General features: G+C 39.3%; 1 protein-coding gene across 1 annotated transcript in view; it reads left to right on the top strand.

Moving 5' to 3' along the window:
• The window catches only part of ACTL6A (actin like 6A), a 38,299-nt gene continuing 20,967 nt past the window's right edge, over positions 1–17,332 (top strand). Inside the window, exons 1-5 of the mRNA XM_037136869.2 lie at positions 1–167; positions 8,835–8,911; positions 9,079–9,253; positions 13,908–14,008; positions 15,138–15,235. Coding sequence (XP_036992764.2) covers positions 143–167; positions 8,835–8,911; positions 9,079–9,253; positions 13,908–14,008; positions 15,138–15,235 — 476 coding nt within the window. The 5' untranslated portion in view covers positions 1–142. The remainder of the gene's footprint in view (positions 168–8,834; positions 8,912–9,078; positions 9,254–13,907; positions 14,009–15,137; positions 15,236–17,332) is intronic.

Below are 17,332 nucleotides of genomic sequence, written 5' to 3'. Positions count from 1 at the left end.
GGGCACCGCTTTGTTGCCGGAGGGGGGTGGCGGTGGAAGTTCGGGGGGTAAGAGGCTACTGCTTGTCAGGGCTCCCGGTTACCGTTGTTGCTGTCAGGTCGCCCTGTAGCCTTCAGCTTAGGAGCCACGCCCACAAGCAGCCATGAGCGGTGGCGTGTACGGGGGAGGTGAGTGAGCGCGCCGTTTCAGTGTGGGGTGTGTACCCGCCGCCCCCTACCCTCCTCACCCCTCTCGGCGGCGGCCCCTTCCGGTCTCCCGTCACTTGCCTCCCGCCTCCCCGCCCCATCCCCGTCCAGCGCTCTGCGGGTCCCTGGCGCCCACCGGGTGTGCTGAGCGCCTCTGGCTCCCGGAGTCGCCGCCGCTTGTGGCCCCTTCCAGCCTCGGCCCTAGAAGGGCGCGTTTGGGGATTGCGCGCCGGTCCCGCGGCGGAGAGTGAAGCTCCCTCCAGCGCCGCCGCAGTGAGCAGCCGCAAGGTCGCCACTCTAGAGTCTCCAGACCTCGGCTGATCCGGGTGGGCGCGCGAGTTTAAACTTAGGGAGTTCCCTGCGGTTTGCGAGCCTGGACGCGGGGTTTCCGCACCGTCCAATAAGTGGCTCAGCGAGCGCGGGAGGTGGGTGGGATGGCCAGCGTGGCGGCCACTCAGGACGGACACTCCCGTCCGCGCTCAGCGCGAGCGCTGCCGCGCACGCTTCAGCAGCTCCTGCCTGTTGGTTGACCGTGGATTCTGCAAGTTACTCCTGCGTGTCAGTGCTTGGCATTGATTTAGGAACGAACGCCTGTAATTTACGGACGCTTTGCTTGGGTGGGCTGAGCCAGGGAGTTCCAGGGACCTGAGCGTAACACCAGCCTCACCGTTCCCGGGGCGCTTTGGCCTTGGGCAGGTGACTTCACTTGGACCAACTTCAGGCTCCCGGGTTGTGAGGTGACAGTGCCTAATGTGGGGGTTCAGAAGCAGACACCCCAAGACGTGGCTAGGTAGTATGCGGCTTATTTCGAGCTAATGTCAGTTTTACCTTCAGGCTCAGGAGAAACTTCTTCCCCTCCCTTTCACTACCCAGAAGAACTGGAATTAGAGACCTTGGCCATACATAACACGAGACTATGAGCAATAATCTCTTTTTGACCCACCTTTTTGGCACAGCAGACTTTTATTCAGGAGGGGTTACCAAAGGAAACCCAGAATTATCTTCTGGAGGGTGGGCCCTTGTACCGTTGGTCCCCTCCATCATTATCAGTATACGAGCTGGTGGTGTTGTGAGAGGCTGCATTTGGCTTCCGTGAGTTTTTTTTGACTTTCACTGCATTTGCCCATTTCATGATGGGTGATTTGGGAGCACACCTGCCCACACCACCCTGAGTGTTCAGTTTTTGAGTCCAAACAGCATGACCCCTGTGTCCCACCCTCCCTATTCGCCTGATCTGGCCTCAAAAGACTTCGTTTCTTTCCCCCTATGAAAAAAGTCCCCAAAGGGAAACGTTTTGCTCATGTGGAAGAGGTGAAATGAAAAATGGCACAAGCACTTAAAGGCATCAAAATCGACGAGTTCAAAATTGTTTTGAGCAGTGGGAAAAAGTCACCATTAAGTGTATTCCATCAAATGGAGGGTACTCAAGAGGTGGCTGAAGTTTAAACATGTAAGAATAAATACACATTTTGAAGAAATTCTGTTTTTAGGGTTCCCCCTCATACTAAACACCGGCTCTTATTATCATCCTGCAATGACCCTTTGAAGCCCCCAAGGTGCATTATCTCAGCCCTAGCTTAGACTGTGTTACAGACCTGGGTACACCTTTCTGTGTCTGAACCCCTAGTGCATGTGGGGGTCTCTGACTCTCTCGTGTCCACAGGGATCCCATACATATGTATGTATTAAACTATTAAATTGTCTCCTGCTAATCTGTGTCCTGTCTACTTGATTATTAGACCAACCCAAAGAACTGTTAGGGTGAGGGAAAGTTTGTCCCTCCCCACACTGGCCATTGGGGTGGTTGTGGTGGTTAAATGAGATAATGCTGCACCAGCTCTCAGAGTGTGGTTGGTGGAGCAGCAGTTCAGCATCACCTGCAGCTTTTTAGGATTGCAGACTGCCAGGCCCCATTGTAAATCTACTGAGTCCGAGCCTTTGTTTTTTGCAAGAGACCTAAAGGGAACAGAGGTGTGTATGTTTTGTGTTTCTGTTTGATGAGTTGGAGAACAAGGAGCCAGCACCAAAGTGTTGCTTTTTATTGTGTCTAGTAAGGTTGCCATCCCTGAAGAGGACAGCATTTTATTGGCAGGGGATAAAAATGCTGTTTTCAAAGTTCTTAGTTTTTTGAGAGTAGCTTGAGTCTCTTGAGGTGATAGGCTGACCTTCACTGCCTCCTTCCCTATTCTGTTCTTGGTTTTGATCTCTCAAATGTGATCGTGAGTAGTCTCCTATCTCCCATTTCACTTTGGAGAAAGCCAAGTGGATCTTCATGATTTACCTCTGCCCTGTCTGAAGATGTGATCCTGAGGGAAAAACTGGATCTGTGTGCCTTTGTGATCTGGAGGCTGTTGACTCTTTTGACGTTCAGGTTCACTGATTCAACGACCTAGATTGAGTATTTCCTGAGTTAGGTAGAAATGGATACAGTAATATCAGCAACTAACATTTCTTGAGTATATCCTATGTACCAAGACCTGTTCCAGATTCTTCTCATTTGTTGCATTTAATACCTTCATTAACTCAGTTAATCCATAACAGTCATAGGAGTAGGTACTATTATCCCCATTTTACTGAAGAAAATCAGGTGCAAAAAAGGTTAAGCAACCAGCCCAGAATTACATAACTTCCTAGCAAATGGGGAGCAAGAATCTCTGGGATGAAGAAAAGGCATTTCAGTAAAAACCTTTACTATTCAAAAAAGAGGTTTTGATTGTTTTTTTATAAATCACTTTTCAAACATTTAACTACATATCCATGTATGGTTTAGAATAAACATTTTATTTTTTATTTGCTATGTTTTCATTTCACTTTTTATGTGAAAGAAGCCTATTTCACATAGAAAGTGAAATGAAAAATACTTTTTATGTGAAATAAGTCTATTTCTCATAAAAAGTATTTTAAAAACTCACAAAATTAAGTATATATGATTTTGTGTTTGAGCTATGTAGTGGGTCACATTTTCCAAAGGGTTTGCTATGAAAAGCAACCAAACCTCCCACCCAATTTTTTTTGTAATTAACTTAGTAGAGCGTATTTTTAACTCTGTGCTTATAAAAACCATCTTTGTGGCTTAAATTTTAAGTCACAACTTTTTTTTTCAGGTATAACTTTCGACCAGATTAGACATTGATCATTGGCTTTACATGCAATGCATAATTTATCCAGATTTCTATACTTTAACTGGTTACTGGGCCTACTCCTTATTCTTGCAGTCATCTTTAATGGTACTGCTCTTCTTAAAATTCCTTAGCATAATAAAAATAAACAGTATACTACCAGCCCAAATTGTTAGTTTCATCACTTTTGCCCTCCTAAGTCTCTATCCTTTAAACTTTCTCAAAATCATCTTCCCCATGAGTTGGGTAACCGTTGAACACACACGCCTCTACCTCCACTTAAAGTCATTCTGTATCCTATTGAAATGTTTTAAGACCAGAAGATTGCCACCATTGCTTTGTGTTTTGCCAGAGAAATCATCTCTCTTAAACTTGGAAGCCATTTACTGTGAGGAAAAACATGGTAACAGAAGCATTTATAGTGGAAAAGGGATCAAACCCTTGAGGTTTTTTAAGCAATAGAATCCATCCTAGTTCTTAAATATCCAGACTTCCGAGGTTTTGCTTTTAAGCTCTCTCCTTCCCTTTGCCGCCCTCCTGGTTCAGGTTCCTTGGTGCTTGATGTTTACAAAACAAGGTACAGGAAAAATGGGAAACTAAGCAGGTGCAAAATTCAAAGAATCAAGCATCTTACTCAAAATTCAACCATGTTCAGGATACCATATTTATTAAAACAGGATAAAAAACTGATGTGTTAGATTTTTTGTTTTAACAGGAAAAAAATGAGTGCTTGCTATGTGCCTCTGACTTTAAGAAGCCGTCAATGTCTGCCCTGGCTGGTGTGGCTCAGTGGGTTGAGTTCCAGCTTGTGAACAAAAGGGTCACTGGTTTGATTCCCACTCAGGGCATGTGCCTGGGTTGCAGGCCAGGTTTCCAGTTGGGGGCATGCCAGAGGCAACCACACATTGATGTTTCTCTCCTTCTCTTTCTCCCTCCCTTCCTCTCTCTCTCAAAATAAATAAATAAATTCTTTAAAAAAAAGCTGTCAGTCTTGTAGGTGAATTGGTCAAGTAAATAGACACTGTATTGCATTTATTTTTTTGTACATTTTTTACCATACTTGAAGAACAAAATATTTCTAATATTGATGGTGTGGCAGAGTTTAATTGGCAGCATGTTTTTTTCTTAGTGGTGCATGAAATAATGGTGCATCTTATAGTTTCTAGCATCTTAAAGTGGTAAGAAAAGGTAACTTATTCAGTGAACTATGTTCACTAATGATGATATATAGAAGGTACAAAGGTAATGGACAAACTTATCAGCTCCTTGTTGGGTAGTCAGGGAACTTTACAAGAAAGGTTATGTGGACGTTGGAAGGGGAGTGGAGAGGGACAGCATATGCGAAGGTTAGCTGAGTGAGATTCCATGGTATCTTTAGGGTCTACATATTAGCAGTTCTGCTAGTTTGTGAGGTGGGAGGTGAGACTGCTGCCAGATTGTACTAGGCCTTGAATATCAACTCGGTAGACTAATCTGAATTTTATCCTGTAGATGATGAGAAACTACTGAATGAGTTTCCCCTTTTCATTGAAGGCTTTTTGTTTAAGAGTTACAATTTTGAAAGGTCACAGTGTAGCAGTTTAAAAGGAAGATTGAGAAGGTAAAGTGATAGAGCATAATACCTGTACTGAACTGTAGTAATTTCCTGTGGCAGTAAGAGCTTGACTCAAAGCAGGGGCAATGGTATTAACAAGGAAGGGATTTGAGAAGTATTTAACAAATATTTGGCAGAAATTGACAAAGGGTGAGAAATATGAAAGTGTTTATGATTCTGCAAAAATTCAGAGGTTTTTGTGATAAGCCATACTTCTATTAGGTTAGGATGGAGAAGACAATGCTTCAGATATGTTGAATTTGAGGTATCCATGGGACATCAGGTGGAATTGATGTTGATGCACAGTAAGAAGCTCAAGACATGGATCTAGATGAAGATGAAGGCTTGAAAGAGAGATCTGATATCGGAATGATTAGTATTTAGGTAGAAGTTGAGGCTGTAGGAGTGGAGCAGATTACCTAAGAAAGGGTAAATTAAGGAAAGGGCTCCTAATCCGGGTCCCTGGCATTCCCTAGGATTCCATGCATAGAATTAAATTTTATTGTAATTGGTTTATTTTATAATCTATTTTGAAACAGTCTAAGAAGGATTTATAAGTTCCCTAAACTGTCTGTATTGGTTTGCTAGGGATGCCATAACAAAGTACCAAAGACTGAGTGACTTAAACAACAGAAGTAATTTTCTTACAGTTCTGGAGGCTAGGAATCTGAGGTCAAGCTGTCTGCAGGATTACAGTTTGGAGGTCTTTCTCCTTGACCTAAATGGTTGTCTCTTTCCTGTGGCAAATGGCCTTTCCTCTGTAATTTCTGTGCCCTAAAATACTCTTCATATAAGGATGGACACCAGGCATAAGGATTAGAGCCCACCCTAATGATCTCATTTTAATTTAACCACACCTTTAAAGACCTCATATCCAATAGTAGTCACATTCTGATGTACCAGGGGTTAAGACTTCATCATATGAATTTTAGGGGGAACAGATCAGTCTAGAACATTGTCAAAGGGGTCCATAACACAAAATGTAAAGAGATCTGTTGCAGAGCAAAAGATTGATCCTTGAGAAAAGGAGTGTAAAATTTTGGTTAAGCAGGCTATTAATTAATATCTTTAGGATATTTCTTTACTAGGTATTCTGGTTAATCAGAGTGCTAAAGTTTACTAATACATGTTTGTTGGTATCCTATAATTACTATTTTTACTTGACTTTCCATGCTATGGTGAAAACAAGTGCAGTGTTCTGCTTTTGTAGGCTCCTACTTTCAGACAAAATTGTTGTGACCGGAGAATTACATAGAGAAGGTTAATTACATTGGGAAATATAGCAATTTCCTTTCAAATTAAATAAAAATAGTTCAGTATTTTTCAATGAAAATGAGATCATCATCATGTAAAGATACCATCTCTAAACAGTGACTATCTTGCCCTGACTGGTGTGGTTCAGTGGATTGAGTGCTGGCCTGCGAACCAAAAGGTTGCTGGTTCAATTCCCAGTTGGGGCACATCCCCTGGTTGTGGGTCAGGTCCCCAGTTGGGAGCCTGTGAGAGGCAACCAATCAATGTATTTCTCTCACATCGATGTTTCTCTTCCTCTCTCCCTCCCTTCCTCTCTCTCTAAAAATAAGTAAAATCTAAAAAAAAAATTAAAACAATAAACGGTGAGTATCTGAAGTATTCTAATTGATTTTCTTCATTCTAAATTTTATTTAAAAATGTTTTGATACTTGGATAACAATAAAAATTTTTTAAATTTTCCAATAGCTCAACATTAAAAAATAAAATATATATGTAAGTTTGTTATACTTATATACTTATTACTTAGATTAAATGTAATTTTTGCCACATTTGCCTCAGATATTTTAAGAAATAAAATGTTATTGGTATAGATCATCATCTTTTTCTCCTAGAACTATGGTAACATTTATAATAAGTGCGTGCATATCCATAGTGAATTAAATAGTATAATGTGTTTGTGTGTGTGTGTACATATATATACTAACTTTTAAAAATTATTTTTGAAATTTTTCCATGTTGACACATGTAGGTCTAGATCACTCCTTTAACTGGTATATAGTATGTCAATATACGAATACACTGTAGTTTATCTGTTTCCATAGTGAGAGACCACTAGATAATTTCTGTCTTTTCCCATGGCAAGCAGTGTGACAATACTGATTATTTTAGCAGCTACCACTGACAGTGCTTGTTATGTGCAGGTACTGTTCTAAGTGCTTACATACATTAAAACATTGAACACATTTAATCGTTATACCATCCTGTGAGATGGGAACCTGAGGCAGAGAGGTTAGTAAATCACCCAACATTCACATACCTGGTGAACATTATGGTCAGTATACTTTTATAATTTATGCTGCTTCTAGAGCTGCTTTCTAGAAGATAAAGTGTAATTTCTGTGTATGGACACTTTCAGTTTTAGTAATGAGTAAATTGCCCATAGTGGTTCTTCCAGTTTACAGTTTTTACTAGCAGATATATAAAAGTTCTTCTTTCCCTACATTTTTGACAACATGTGGTCTTATCAGATTTACCTATTTTTGCAGATTTATTGGGGGTAAATAGTATTTCTTTATCATTTTTAATGGTTGAAAAAAAATTCCTTCTTTAAAAATATCTGCCTGGAAAATCCAAATGCTTTGTTTTAGGAACCATAATGTTTGGGCTGAAGTACTTTTAAACTATAATTAGAGGCTGTTCTTTGAATTTGACTAGCTTTTTCTCTCAGCATTAAATGTTCTTTTATAAAAAAAACTATTTTTTCCTAAAAAATTTTTAAAATGTGTAAACTTTGATACCTTCTTTTTAATGATTTTTTCCTTGGCTTGTATTACTATACCATAAATTCTTAATCTTCAGGTACCCTGCTTAGGATTTGGCTGAGTTTATGCGCTAATTGAATGGAATATTATTTCCCTAATGTATGAAAAAATCATACCAAGGTATACTAGATATCTTCCCTTTGCCCCTCTAGATCCACCCACCACACATTTCCGCCCTCTCTGTGCCCTTGAACACTGACCCATGAAGATTAGATCAGTGGGCTTCCTTGACCTCCGGCATGGCTAATGGTAGGGTACCCATACTTCCTGATTTATGACTCTTGTCCTGGTACAATTATTAATATGGACCCTTTTACATTTGGAAGTAGCCCAATTTGGATGAGAACTTATAAGAACACTCAAGCCAATGGGGAGAGGAAGTAGAGAGGTTGGCATGTTTATTAACCTGGTTCCTTTTTCTAGGAGCCAGCCACCCCTTAAGTGAAGGTCACAGCTCCTGTCAGGTAGCCCTCCAAACACACAACTCTCTGGGTTCTGGAATAAGTTTCTTCTCCATTTCTTTATTTCTAAAGATGGCAACAGATCTCTGATATTATAAGGCCTAGGGTACCGTACTGGTTTTCTTATTATGCTGTATTGTGCCCTATATCTTTGTAAATAGTCCCTTAAGTAAACTCTCCTCAAATTACCCAATTTTAGTGTAGTATCTCTTTCCTGATCGAACTTCTGATATACCGTGTATGACATTATCTTTTATTTTATTTTTTTACAAAGATGTTATTTATTTCTTTTAGAGAGAGGGAAAGGGAGGGAGGCAGAGGGAGAGAAACATTAATGTGAGGTTGCCTTACATGCTCCCCAAACCAGGGACCTGGCTCCCAACCCAGGCATGTGCCCTGACTGGGAATAGAACCGGTGATGCTTCGGTTCCCAGGCTGGTGCTCAGTACACTGAACCACACCAGCCAGGACTGACATTATATTTTAATTAACTGAATCTTTAGCTGAAGGTGTATTTAAAATAAAGCTAGGTTCAAAGTAGTAATAGTATGAATGTAATGCCTGGTTTAATATTTATAGAGCTTTCATATACATTCTGATTTTGAGCATATTAAGTACTTGTAAAATTTCCATATGATACTTGTAAGTTTTTAATGTTAATTATTTTCTCATCTCATCAGATGAAGTTGGAGCCCTTGTTTTTGACATTGGATCCTATACTGTGAGAGCTGGTTATGCTGGTGAGGACTGTCCCAAGGTAAGTGTCATGTTAGAGTTAATTGGCTATGTAAGGGCCATTCGCATAGAATTAAATTCATGCAGAAATACTGGCTCAAATATGATAAAAGGCATTAGTTTGGGGAGAAAAATGAGTCCTTGATAAAAGCAGGTAAAACTAGTGTGTCATGTTTTTGACTCTTACAGGTGGATTTTCCCACTGCTATTGGCATGGTGTTAGAAAGAGATGATGGAAGCACGTTGATGGAAATAGATGGTGATAAAGGCAAACAAGGCGGTCCCACCTATTACATAGATACTAATGCCCTGCGTGTCCCCAGGGAGAATATGGAGGCCATCTCACCACTGAAAAACGGGATGGGTATGATTTTGTTTTCCTACATAATTGATTATAAACACAGAGTATACTGGGTGCACATTGTTAGATGTAAAGTAACAGCTTCCTAGGAGTTGAACACCAGTAATTTTTTTCATTCTACAAACTGATGCACCAGATACTGAGAATACAAAGATGCATAAAACACGTTACTTTTCCTGAAGAAACTCATAGGTAGGAGGCATAGATGTATATATATGAAATGTGGGATAAGTGCCATAATGTAGCTATGTCTGATAATCAGTAGGATTAGGGAGGAGTGGCATTAACTCTGTCATTGGGGGTCAGTGATGGTTTTCACAAAGGAGGTAAGTTTTGTTCTGAATCTTGATCAATGAATAAGATTTAGCCTGACAAGAACAGATAAAGCAGAGCAACCAGCATGTGTGAAGAGATGGAGTTGTGGAAGGAACTTACATGTTTAGAAGTATCATCAATTGTACATATGGCTGTAACATTGAGTGCCTTATGGCCAGATGCAAGGAAGGTAGACCAAGAACAATCATAAAAGGACTCATAACCCATGCCAGGGGTGTGTTAAGCTGGTAATAAGGGTAACCCCAAAGGAATTGAAACAGATGTGAAATGTTCATGTTTGCCAGCAATATGTGGACTAAAGAGATACTGAGACTGGAAGGTCAGTTATGGTGAGAGACCAGTGGAGAAATGAAGAGGATTGAATTGTAATGCTGATGTCAGGATCATGAGGTGCCTTTAGAGATAATCCAGGAGACGATAGGTATATAAATGATTGACTGGATCAAGAAAGTTTCTTAGGTTTTTTTGGGGGGTGACTGAGTTAAGGGTTCTATGCATTGAGGTAGGAATAGAGCACATAAAATAAGTTTTATGGTGTAAAAGGGAAGTATTGCTATAATCCAAGATCACTCTGAAATTCAGTCATTGACTAGAAGGACTACAGGACTTGGTGTATAGTTGTACTGAAGACTAAGATTATTGCACTGAAATGATACAAACAAAATCAGTAAGGGGAGAAAGGGGACTAGGAGTATGGTCCAGAGGAAAGCAGTACAGACTTCCAGGAGTCTTCACACAGTGCAGTCATATAGGATGTGCTTAATTCCTCCAGCACCAAGTCGTAACCACATGTGTGTTGTTCACTAGGGAAACTCATTACACGTTCAGTACCCAAGGTTTTTACTAGAGGTTGGTTATGTAGGTACCCCGTGCCTTATAAAATCCCAGACTCCCAAAAGGAAAGAAGGTGTTCATCGTAAGCCACATTCTTTGTACAAACTATTTAGGCACAATGAGCTACTCTCATCATGTAGGGAACATTTTATGTCAGTGCAGGGAACTGTTCACCAGTCAAGTCCCCGGATGCCTACCAAAGGTCATCCTTGTAGCAGGTCTTTCTCAGGACTGCTGTGTTAACTCTTTCTGCACAGCAAGTAAATGAATTTGTTAGGAGTTTAAAGTGTTTGAACAAAGGTGCTAATGTATGTTGTAAGCAGGTGAGAAAGATTTTAAGACATGAAACTGTATTGTATTACTCAAGAAGAGTTTGAAATAGGAGAACAGGGTTGAAAATGGGGTTCCTTGTGAAAACTGGTTCTGTATTTAATGAGTACAGAAGGAGAGGTGCCCATGAAGGTGAATGTGAGGGAACTTAGGGATGTAAGAGAAAAATTCAGGAGGACAAATAAACTCCTGGACAACTTAGAAGTCCAACGATTCTTATTGTTCAGAGCTGTGACATTCAGATGTACACTAAGAAGGGGAGGAAGAAATTAGAACAACTAATAAAATCTATTGACTAAAAAATACATCCTGCTAGGTGTGTGGATGTATGTTGTATAAGTAATGACATTCCTTCTTTGCACTGTGGCAGAAAAAGTTTGCAAACTCTTGAGTAGTCAATTTAGAGAGGTCAAGCAAAATTGCAAATATGAAGCACTCACCGGATTTACACATTAAAAGGTCAGAAATAATTTAGGCTAACAGTTTTAATGGAATGTTTAGGTGGAAGTAAAATTGGAGACATACTGTATTATTATCTGAATTTTTATGTCCTTAATTTTATTTATTCAAGTAGACTAAAAGGTTTTTTTAAAAATATTTTATTGGTTATGCTGTTACAGATGTCCCCATTTTCCCCCCTTCAGCCCCCTCTGCCCAGTACTCCCATTCCCTCCAGCAGTCCCCCTAGTTTATGTCTGTGGGTAGTGCATGTAAGTTTTTTAGCTTCTTCATTTTCTGTACTATTCTTAACATCCTCCTGCCTATTTTGTGTCTGCCAATTATGCTTCTTAATGCCTGCACCTTTTCCCCCATTCTCCTCCTTCCCCCTCTCAGCTGGTAACCCTCCAAATGATATCCATATCTATGATTCTGTTACTTTCTGTTAGTTTGGTTTTTTAGATTCAGTTGTTGATAGTTGAGAATTTGTTGCCTTTTTAAGGTTCATAGTTTTGATATTCTTTTTCTTAAATAGGTCCCTTTAACATTTCATATAATAATGGTATGGTGATGATGAACTCCTTTAGTTTTTCCTTGTCTGGGAAGCACTTTATATGCCCTTCCATTCTAAGTGTTAATTTTGCTGGGTAATCTAGGTTGTAGGTCCTTGCTTTTCATCACTTTGAATACTTCTTGCTAGTCCTTTCTTGCCTGCAAAGTTTCTTCTGAGAAATCAGCTGATAGTCTTCTGATAACTTATTTGTAGGTAACTCTCTCCTTTTCTCTTGCTGCTTTTAAGATTCTCTCTTTATTTTTAACCTTTGACATTTTAATTTTGATGTGTTTTGGTGTAGTCCTCTTTGTGTCCATCTTGTTTGGGGTTCTCTGTGCATTCCTGGACTTGTATGTCTATTTCCTTTGCCAAATTAGGGAAGTTTTCTCTCATTATTTCTGTTTATAAGTTATCAATTTCATGGTTTTCCTCTTCTCCTTTAGGCATCTCTATGATTTGGATGTTGGTATGCTTGGAAATGTCCCAGATGGTTCTTATAGTATCCTCATTTTTTCTGAAAATATGTTTCTTCTTTGTGTTCTCTGGCTTAATGTTTTTTTTTTCTTCTTTCTGTTCTAAATCATTGAGTCCCAGCTTCTTCCCCTTCACTGTTGGATCCCTATAGATTTTTCTTTATTTTATTTACTATAACCTTTATTTCTTCCTTTATATTATTGCTGTACTCAGTGAGTTTTTTTTTTTTTTTTTAAGATTTTATTTATCTTTAGAGGGGAAGGAGAGAGGAAGAGAAACATCAATGTATGGTTGCCTCTAGTGTGTCCCCTGCTGGGAGCTGGCCTGCAACCCAGGCATGTGCCCTGACTGGGAATCGAACTGCGATGTACTCAGTGGGTTCTTTGAGTATCCTGACCACCAATGTTTTGAACTCTGCATCTGGTAGGTGGGCTATCTCCATTTCATTTCATTCTTTTTCTTGGGTTTTGTTCTGTTCTTTCATTTTGGCCATATTTCTTTGTCTCCTCTATTTGGCACCCTCCTGGGTTTGTTTCTGTGTATTACATAGAACTACTTTGATTCTCTTGTCTCAGCAGAATGACCTATTGTAGAAAAGGTGGCTGTAAATTATGTGGGGCCAAGCCTTAGGTAATCACTGGGGTGGGGCAATCCACTTCACCATTTTGTGGTTCTGTGTGTGGGGCGGGCTCAGAGAGGGGACAGTGCTGCTGCCTGGCTTCTGGAGGTTTGCCCAGCACTCCCTGTTTCCAGTCACTTCACCCACTCCCTGTATGTGACTAACACCCTTCCAGCTGTTGCCCTGGTGCTGAATCCTAGAGTGGGTTGGTGTGTGTGCGTATGTTTTAAGACTGTGTGGGCCCTTTAAGTAGGGTTTCCTGAAAATTTGGTAGTTTCTTCTGCTACCCCAATCCCTGCTGGTTTTCACAGCCAGAAGTTATGGTGACTTATCTTCCTGGCACTGGAACCCCAGGCTGTATGGTCTGGACTGGGGCTGCGAAAGCTTGCTCCCAAGGTATCCCTCACGATTTTTATCAACCACACGTGAATATTGGACCGCCTGTTCTGCTGCCATTGCTACCTCTCCACGCCACATTGTGTTTCCTTGACTTTCTGCATGTGTCCACATGTTTGCCCCTTCTACCTATCTGGATAAATGTGACTTCCTTAAATCCTTGGTTGTTGGACTTCCATACAGTTCAATTTTCTGACAGTTCTGGGTGTTATTTGTTTTTGAGGTTTAGTTGTAATTCTTACTGTGGTTGCTGGAGGAGGCAAAGCATGTATACCCATGTCTTCATCTTGACTGGAAGTCTCATATTGTAAGTTTTTGAATGTCAGGCCTACATCATACAGTTCTTTCCTTTTACCATTCCAGTAAGGCATACTAGGCCTCTAATAAGTACTTCTTGAGTAATATTTATGTGGTACTGTAACTCTGTTATGCACATTATTTACATTTGGCACAGGTCTTGGGGTTGTGACTATTGGGGATACAGGAACCAAGAAAAGGTTCTATATCTAGAAGCAAAGATGATATCTATTTAAAGTACTATGTTAGGATGTACAGCTATAGAATAATTAGGTTCTGCATGTTAAAGTATTTAATGGTAAATCATAGAAAAAAATCTCAAGATGCTGCATTGATCTCCAACTAAGTAGTGTTTTCAGGGTATTGATTTTATATTCTAGTTGAGGACTGGGATAGTTTCCAGGCTATTTTGGATCACACCTACAAGATGCACGTCAAATCGGAGCCCAGCCTGCATCCTGTCCTCATGTCAGAAGCACCGGTAAGGACAAGACTTGCCTTTCTAGTGTTTCCTCCCCCCCCCCCATTCATTTGAAAAGTGTTTTTTTCTCTAAAGAAGCTTAGAAATTTATATTCTGATGTTTGAAAATGAGGGGAAGGGGGATTAATTTTTAAATAATACTGTAACTTTTATTTCAGTAAATAAAATATTCACAGAATATTTTATCAAAGCACCCAAATGAGTTTTGGTGGTTATTCACCTATTTTTTCCAGGGATTTACTTAACACTAGAATCCTTGGGCTGCTTCCCATTTTGGTTAATGAATTGTCCCTGTGCCACAAGTGCAGTACATAGCTGATTTTATACTCAGGTGAGATGTCCAGTAGAGTTGTTGAACGAGGGCTGCAAATTGCTATACTGAAGCCTCTTGTGAAATAATAAATTATCAGTCTGCTGTTATTGTAGTTAATTTCTGGTTTCTTTTATGAGTAGCAGGTGTAAGTGGGAGAATTTGGTGGTTTAGAATTCATACTTAGGATTTTGATCACCAGATTCACTTTTAAGATTTTTTTAATAGGATTTAATTTGGCATTCTTTCATGGAACTTGGGAAGTTCAGCTGTGTTTAGCATTTTTTTACATACCTCCTAATTTTTTAATGTTTTATTACTTATGCTATTACAGTTGTCACATTTTTCCCTTTTTGTACCCCTCCCCCCAGTCCTGTAGTCAGTCCCCACACCATTGTCTGTGTCAACGGGTCCTTCACGTATGTTCTTTGTCTAATCCTTTCACCTTTCAATCAGCCCCACCTCCCCTCTCACAGCCGTCAGTCTATTCCATGATGCTCTTAAGACTTAATCATTCTTTATAAGAATCTTAATTTTCCTTAATTTTCTAGAATTCATAGCAGCAAACAATTTTACATACTAAATAATAACCAAATTTTAATTTGTATTTAATTTATTTATTAAATCTATTTATAAATAAATAGAAATGTATTAAATATAATAAAGTTATTATTATGAAGATTATTTGCCATGGTGTCGTGTTCTATTTTTGACATTTTACATATTTGGTAATATAGTGCTGTGATGAATCTTGAGATAAATCAACATTTTAGTTTTTAAGCAACAAATGACTTGCTTTTCTTTTTTCTTCTTATCCAGTGGAACACTAGAGCCAAGAGAGAGAAGCTGACAGAGTTGATGTTTGAGCACTACAACATCCCCGCATTCTTCCTTTGCAAAACTGCAGTTTTGACTGCGTATCCTTGAAAGACTAATGCTTAGCTTTTCTGTAAAAGTAGATGTGGTGTTCCCGAAGATGGTGCCCCAGCAGGAAGACAGGAGCTAATTCTTGCTTGTTCAGAACTTTGGGGTCTTTCTGTCTTGCTTGTTAGCTACCCATCTCTTAGTAGTTCTTATTGGAAGTGATATACCAGAAAATATGAGAGGGTAGGGGACAGAGGCGCTGAAATCCTGCTTGTTAACAGGGTTATTAAGAATTTTGTTTTTTGAAGGAGAATGTGCATCGGAGGCAGTGTTGTATCCAGTTGGCTAAAATATAGTTGAGAGACTGCCATTTCCTCCTTCTCCTCCAATACCATAGAAAAGTAGAATTGGCTATAACTTCCCTTAATACTAAATCACCAGATAGTTTTTGCAAGCATATAAAGGGACAGATACGGAAATATGCCCTCACCTCAAAGAACTTGTAATGTAATATTCTTATTAGAAGCTAAATAATAGCTTTTAATATTCATTACTTCAAAATGACCATTGGCAAAAGTCATAAAGAAATGCATGATTAATTTGAAATTTCTGTGTAGTAATCATGGTAGTTCTGCAGAGTAGTATAGTAGCCTGACCACCTTTATTTATTTTAAAAAAAAAAAGTTGTGTGATATTGGAGAAAGAGCCCTATATTTAGAGTTCAAGTTGGAGTGCTTGCATTGGTGTGATTTTGAATTAGGTATTTAAAATCTGAACTTTACTTTTACTCACTTATCTTGCATATCTTCCTGGGTTGCTATAATATAAGGTAAATTTTACATGAACATGAGGATCACTTTGGAAACTAATCTAATATTTGTCAATAGTTCCATGTCTTAGAGATGGAGATGACTTTAGCAAAAGTGTTGAAGTGAATAGTAAAACGTTTGTGTCATGACTTAGTTTATAGTTAAAGATTTATGTTATACTTGCAAGGAGTTGTAAAATATATTTAAATCTGAATGTAGGTATAAAAATATTAGATATAAAAAAATGTGAACTCTAGAGAACCATTGAAGGTTTTTGAGTAGAGGACAAGAGTACTGGCAGACTCTGTGTGCGTTATCTCACTTAATTTTTATGTTACCATATTAGAAAATGAAGTCAACTTAAGCAAATTAGTTCAAGTCCATAATTTAAAGATGGCTATCCCCAATTTGAACATAAGTCTTTGGCTGCTTACTTATAAAGAAAGTGTAAATAGAATTGGCATTGCTTTATTTTTTAATCTTTTATTTTAGAAAATTTCTAACAGAAACAAAAGAAAGTAGAATGTTAAACCGCCATAGTAAGTTCATCACCCAGGTTCTACAATTTTCAACACATAGCTAAATGACACTAGCTATAACCCCATCTTTCTCCCTCCCACCATAATTTTGTAGTTAATCCCACACATTATTTAATTTTTACCCTTAGAAATTTCAGGATGTATATATCTGTATAGGGTTTTACAATGTTCTCTAAAAATGATTAAAAAGAGATGTAACCACAATTTTTGAAAAGCTTTCTATGAGAGAGGGGATGGGAGGGAGAAAAAGAGGGAGAGAAACATTGACATGAGAGAGAAAGACTGATCAGTTGTCCCCTGTGTGCCCCAGCCAGGGACCAAACCTGCAACCCAGGCATGTGCCCTGACTGGAACGGAACTGGTGATTTTTTTTGCCTTGGGGGTCCATAGGTAACCAACTGAGCCACACCAATCAGGGCTGTTTTCTTATTTTAAAAAAGTTTAGTGTATTTGAATCAGGACCCAAACAACGAAGGTCATACATTGTATTTGTTTAGTGTCTCTTAGGTTTCTTTATTAAAAAAAACTTTTTTTCTTTTATTGATTCCAAAGACTGGGGGAGGGAGGGAGGGACAAAGGGAGAAAAACATACTATGTAAGAGAGAAACATCATTGGTTGCCTCTTGCATGCGCCCCCATTGGGGACTGAACCTGCAACTGGGGCATGTGTCCTGACCTGGAATCAGCCTTCAGTCTTTCTGTTTGAGGGACGATGCCCAACCAACAGAGCCACACCAGCCAGGGTTTAGGTCTTTCTACTCCTCCCATCCCTTTTTTTTCCTTTTGAAATGTTTTTGTTCAG

Source organism: Artibeus jamaicensis, unplaced genomic scaffold (genome assembly GCF_021234435.1).
Source record: "Artibeus jamaicensis isolate MK-2021 breed Jamaican fruit bat unplaced genomic scaffold, CSHL_Jam_final scaffold_474, whole genome shotgun sequence".
Lineage (NCBI taxonomy): Eukaryota > Metazoa > Chordata > Mammalia > Chiroptera > Phyllostomidae > Artibeus > Artibeus jamaicensis.
The sequence above is the reverse complement of the archived record's forward strand: the minus strand, read 5'-3'. Positions and strand labels throughout refer to the sequence as shown.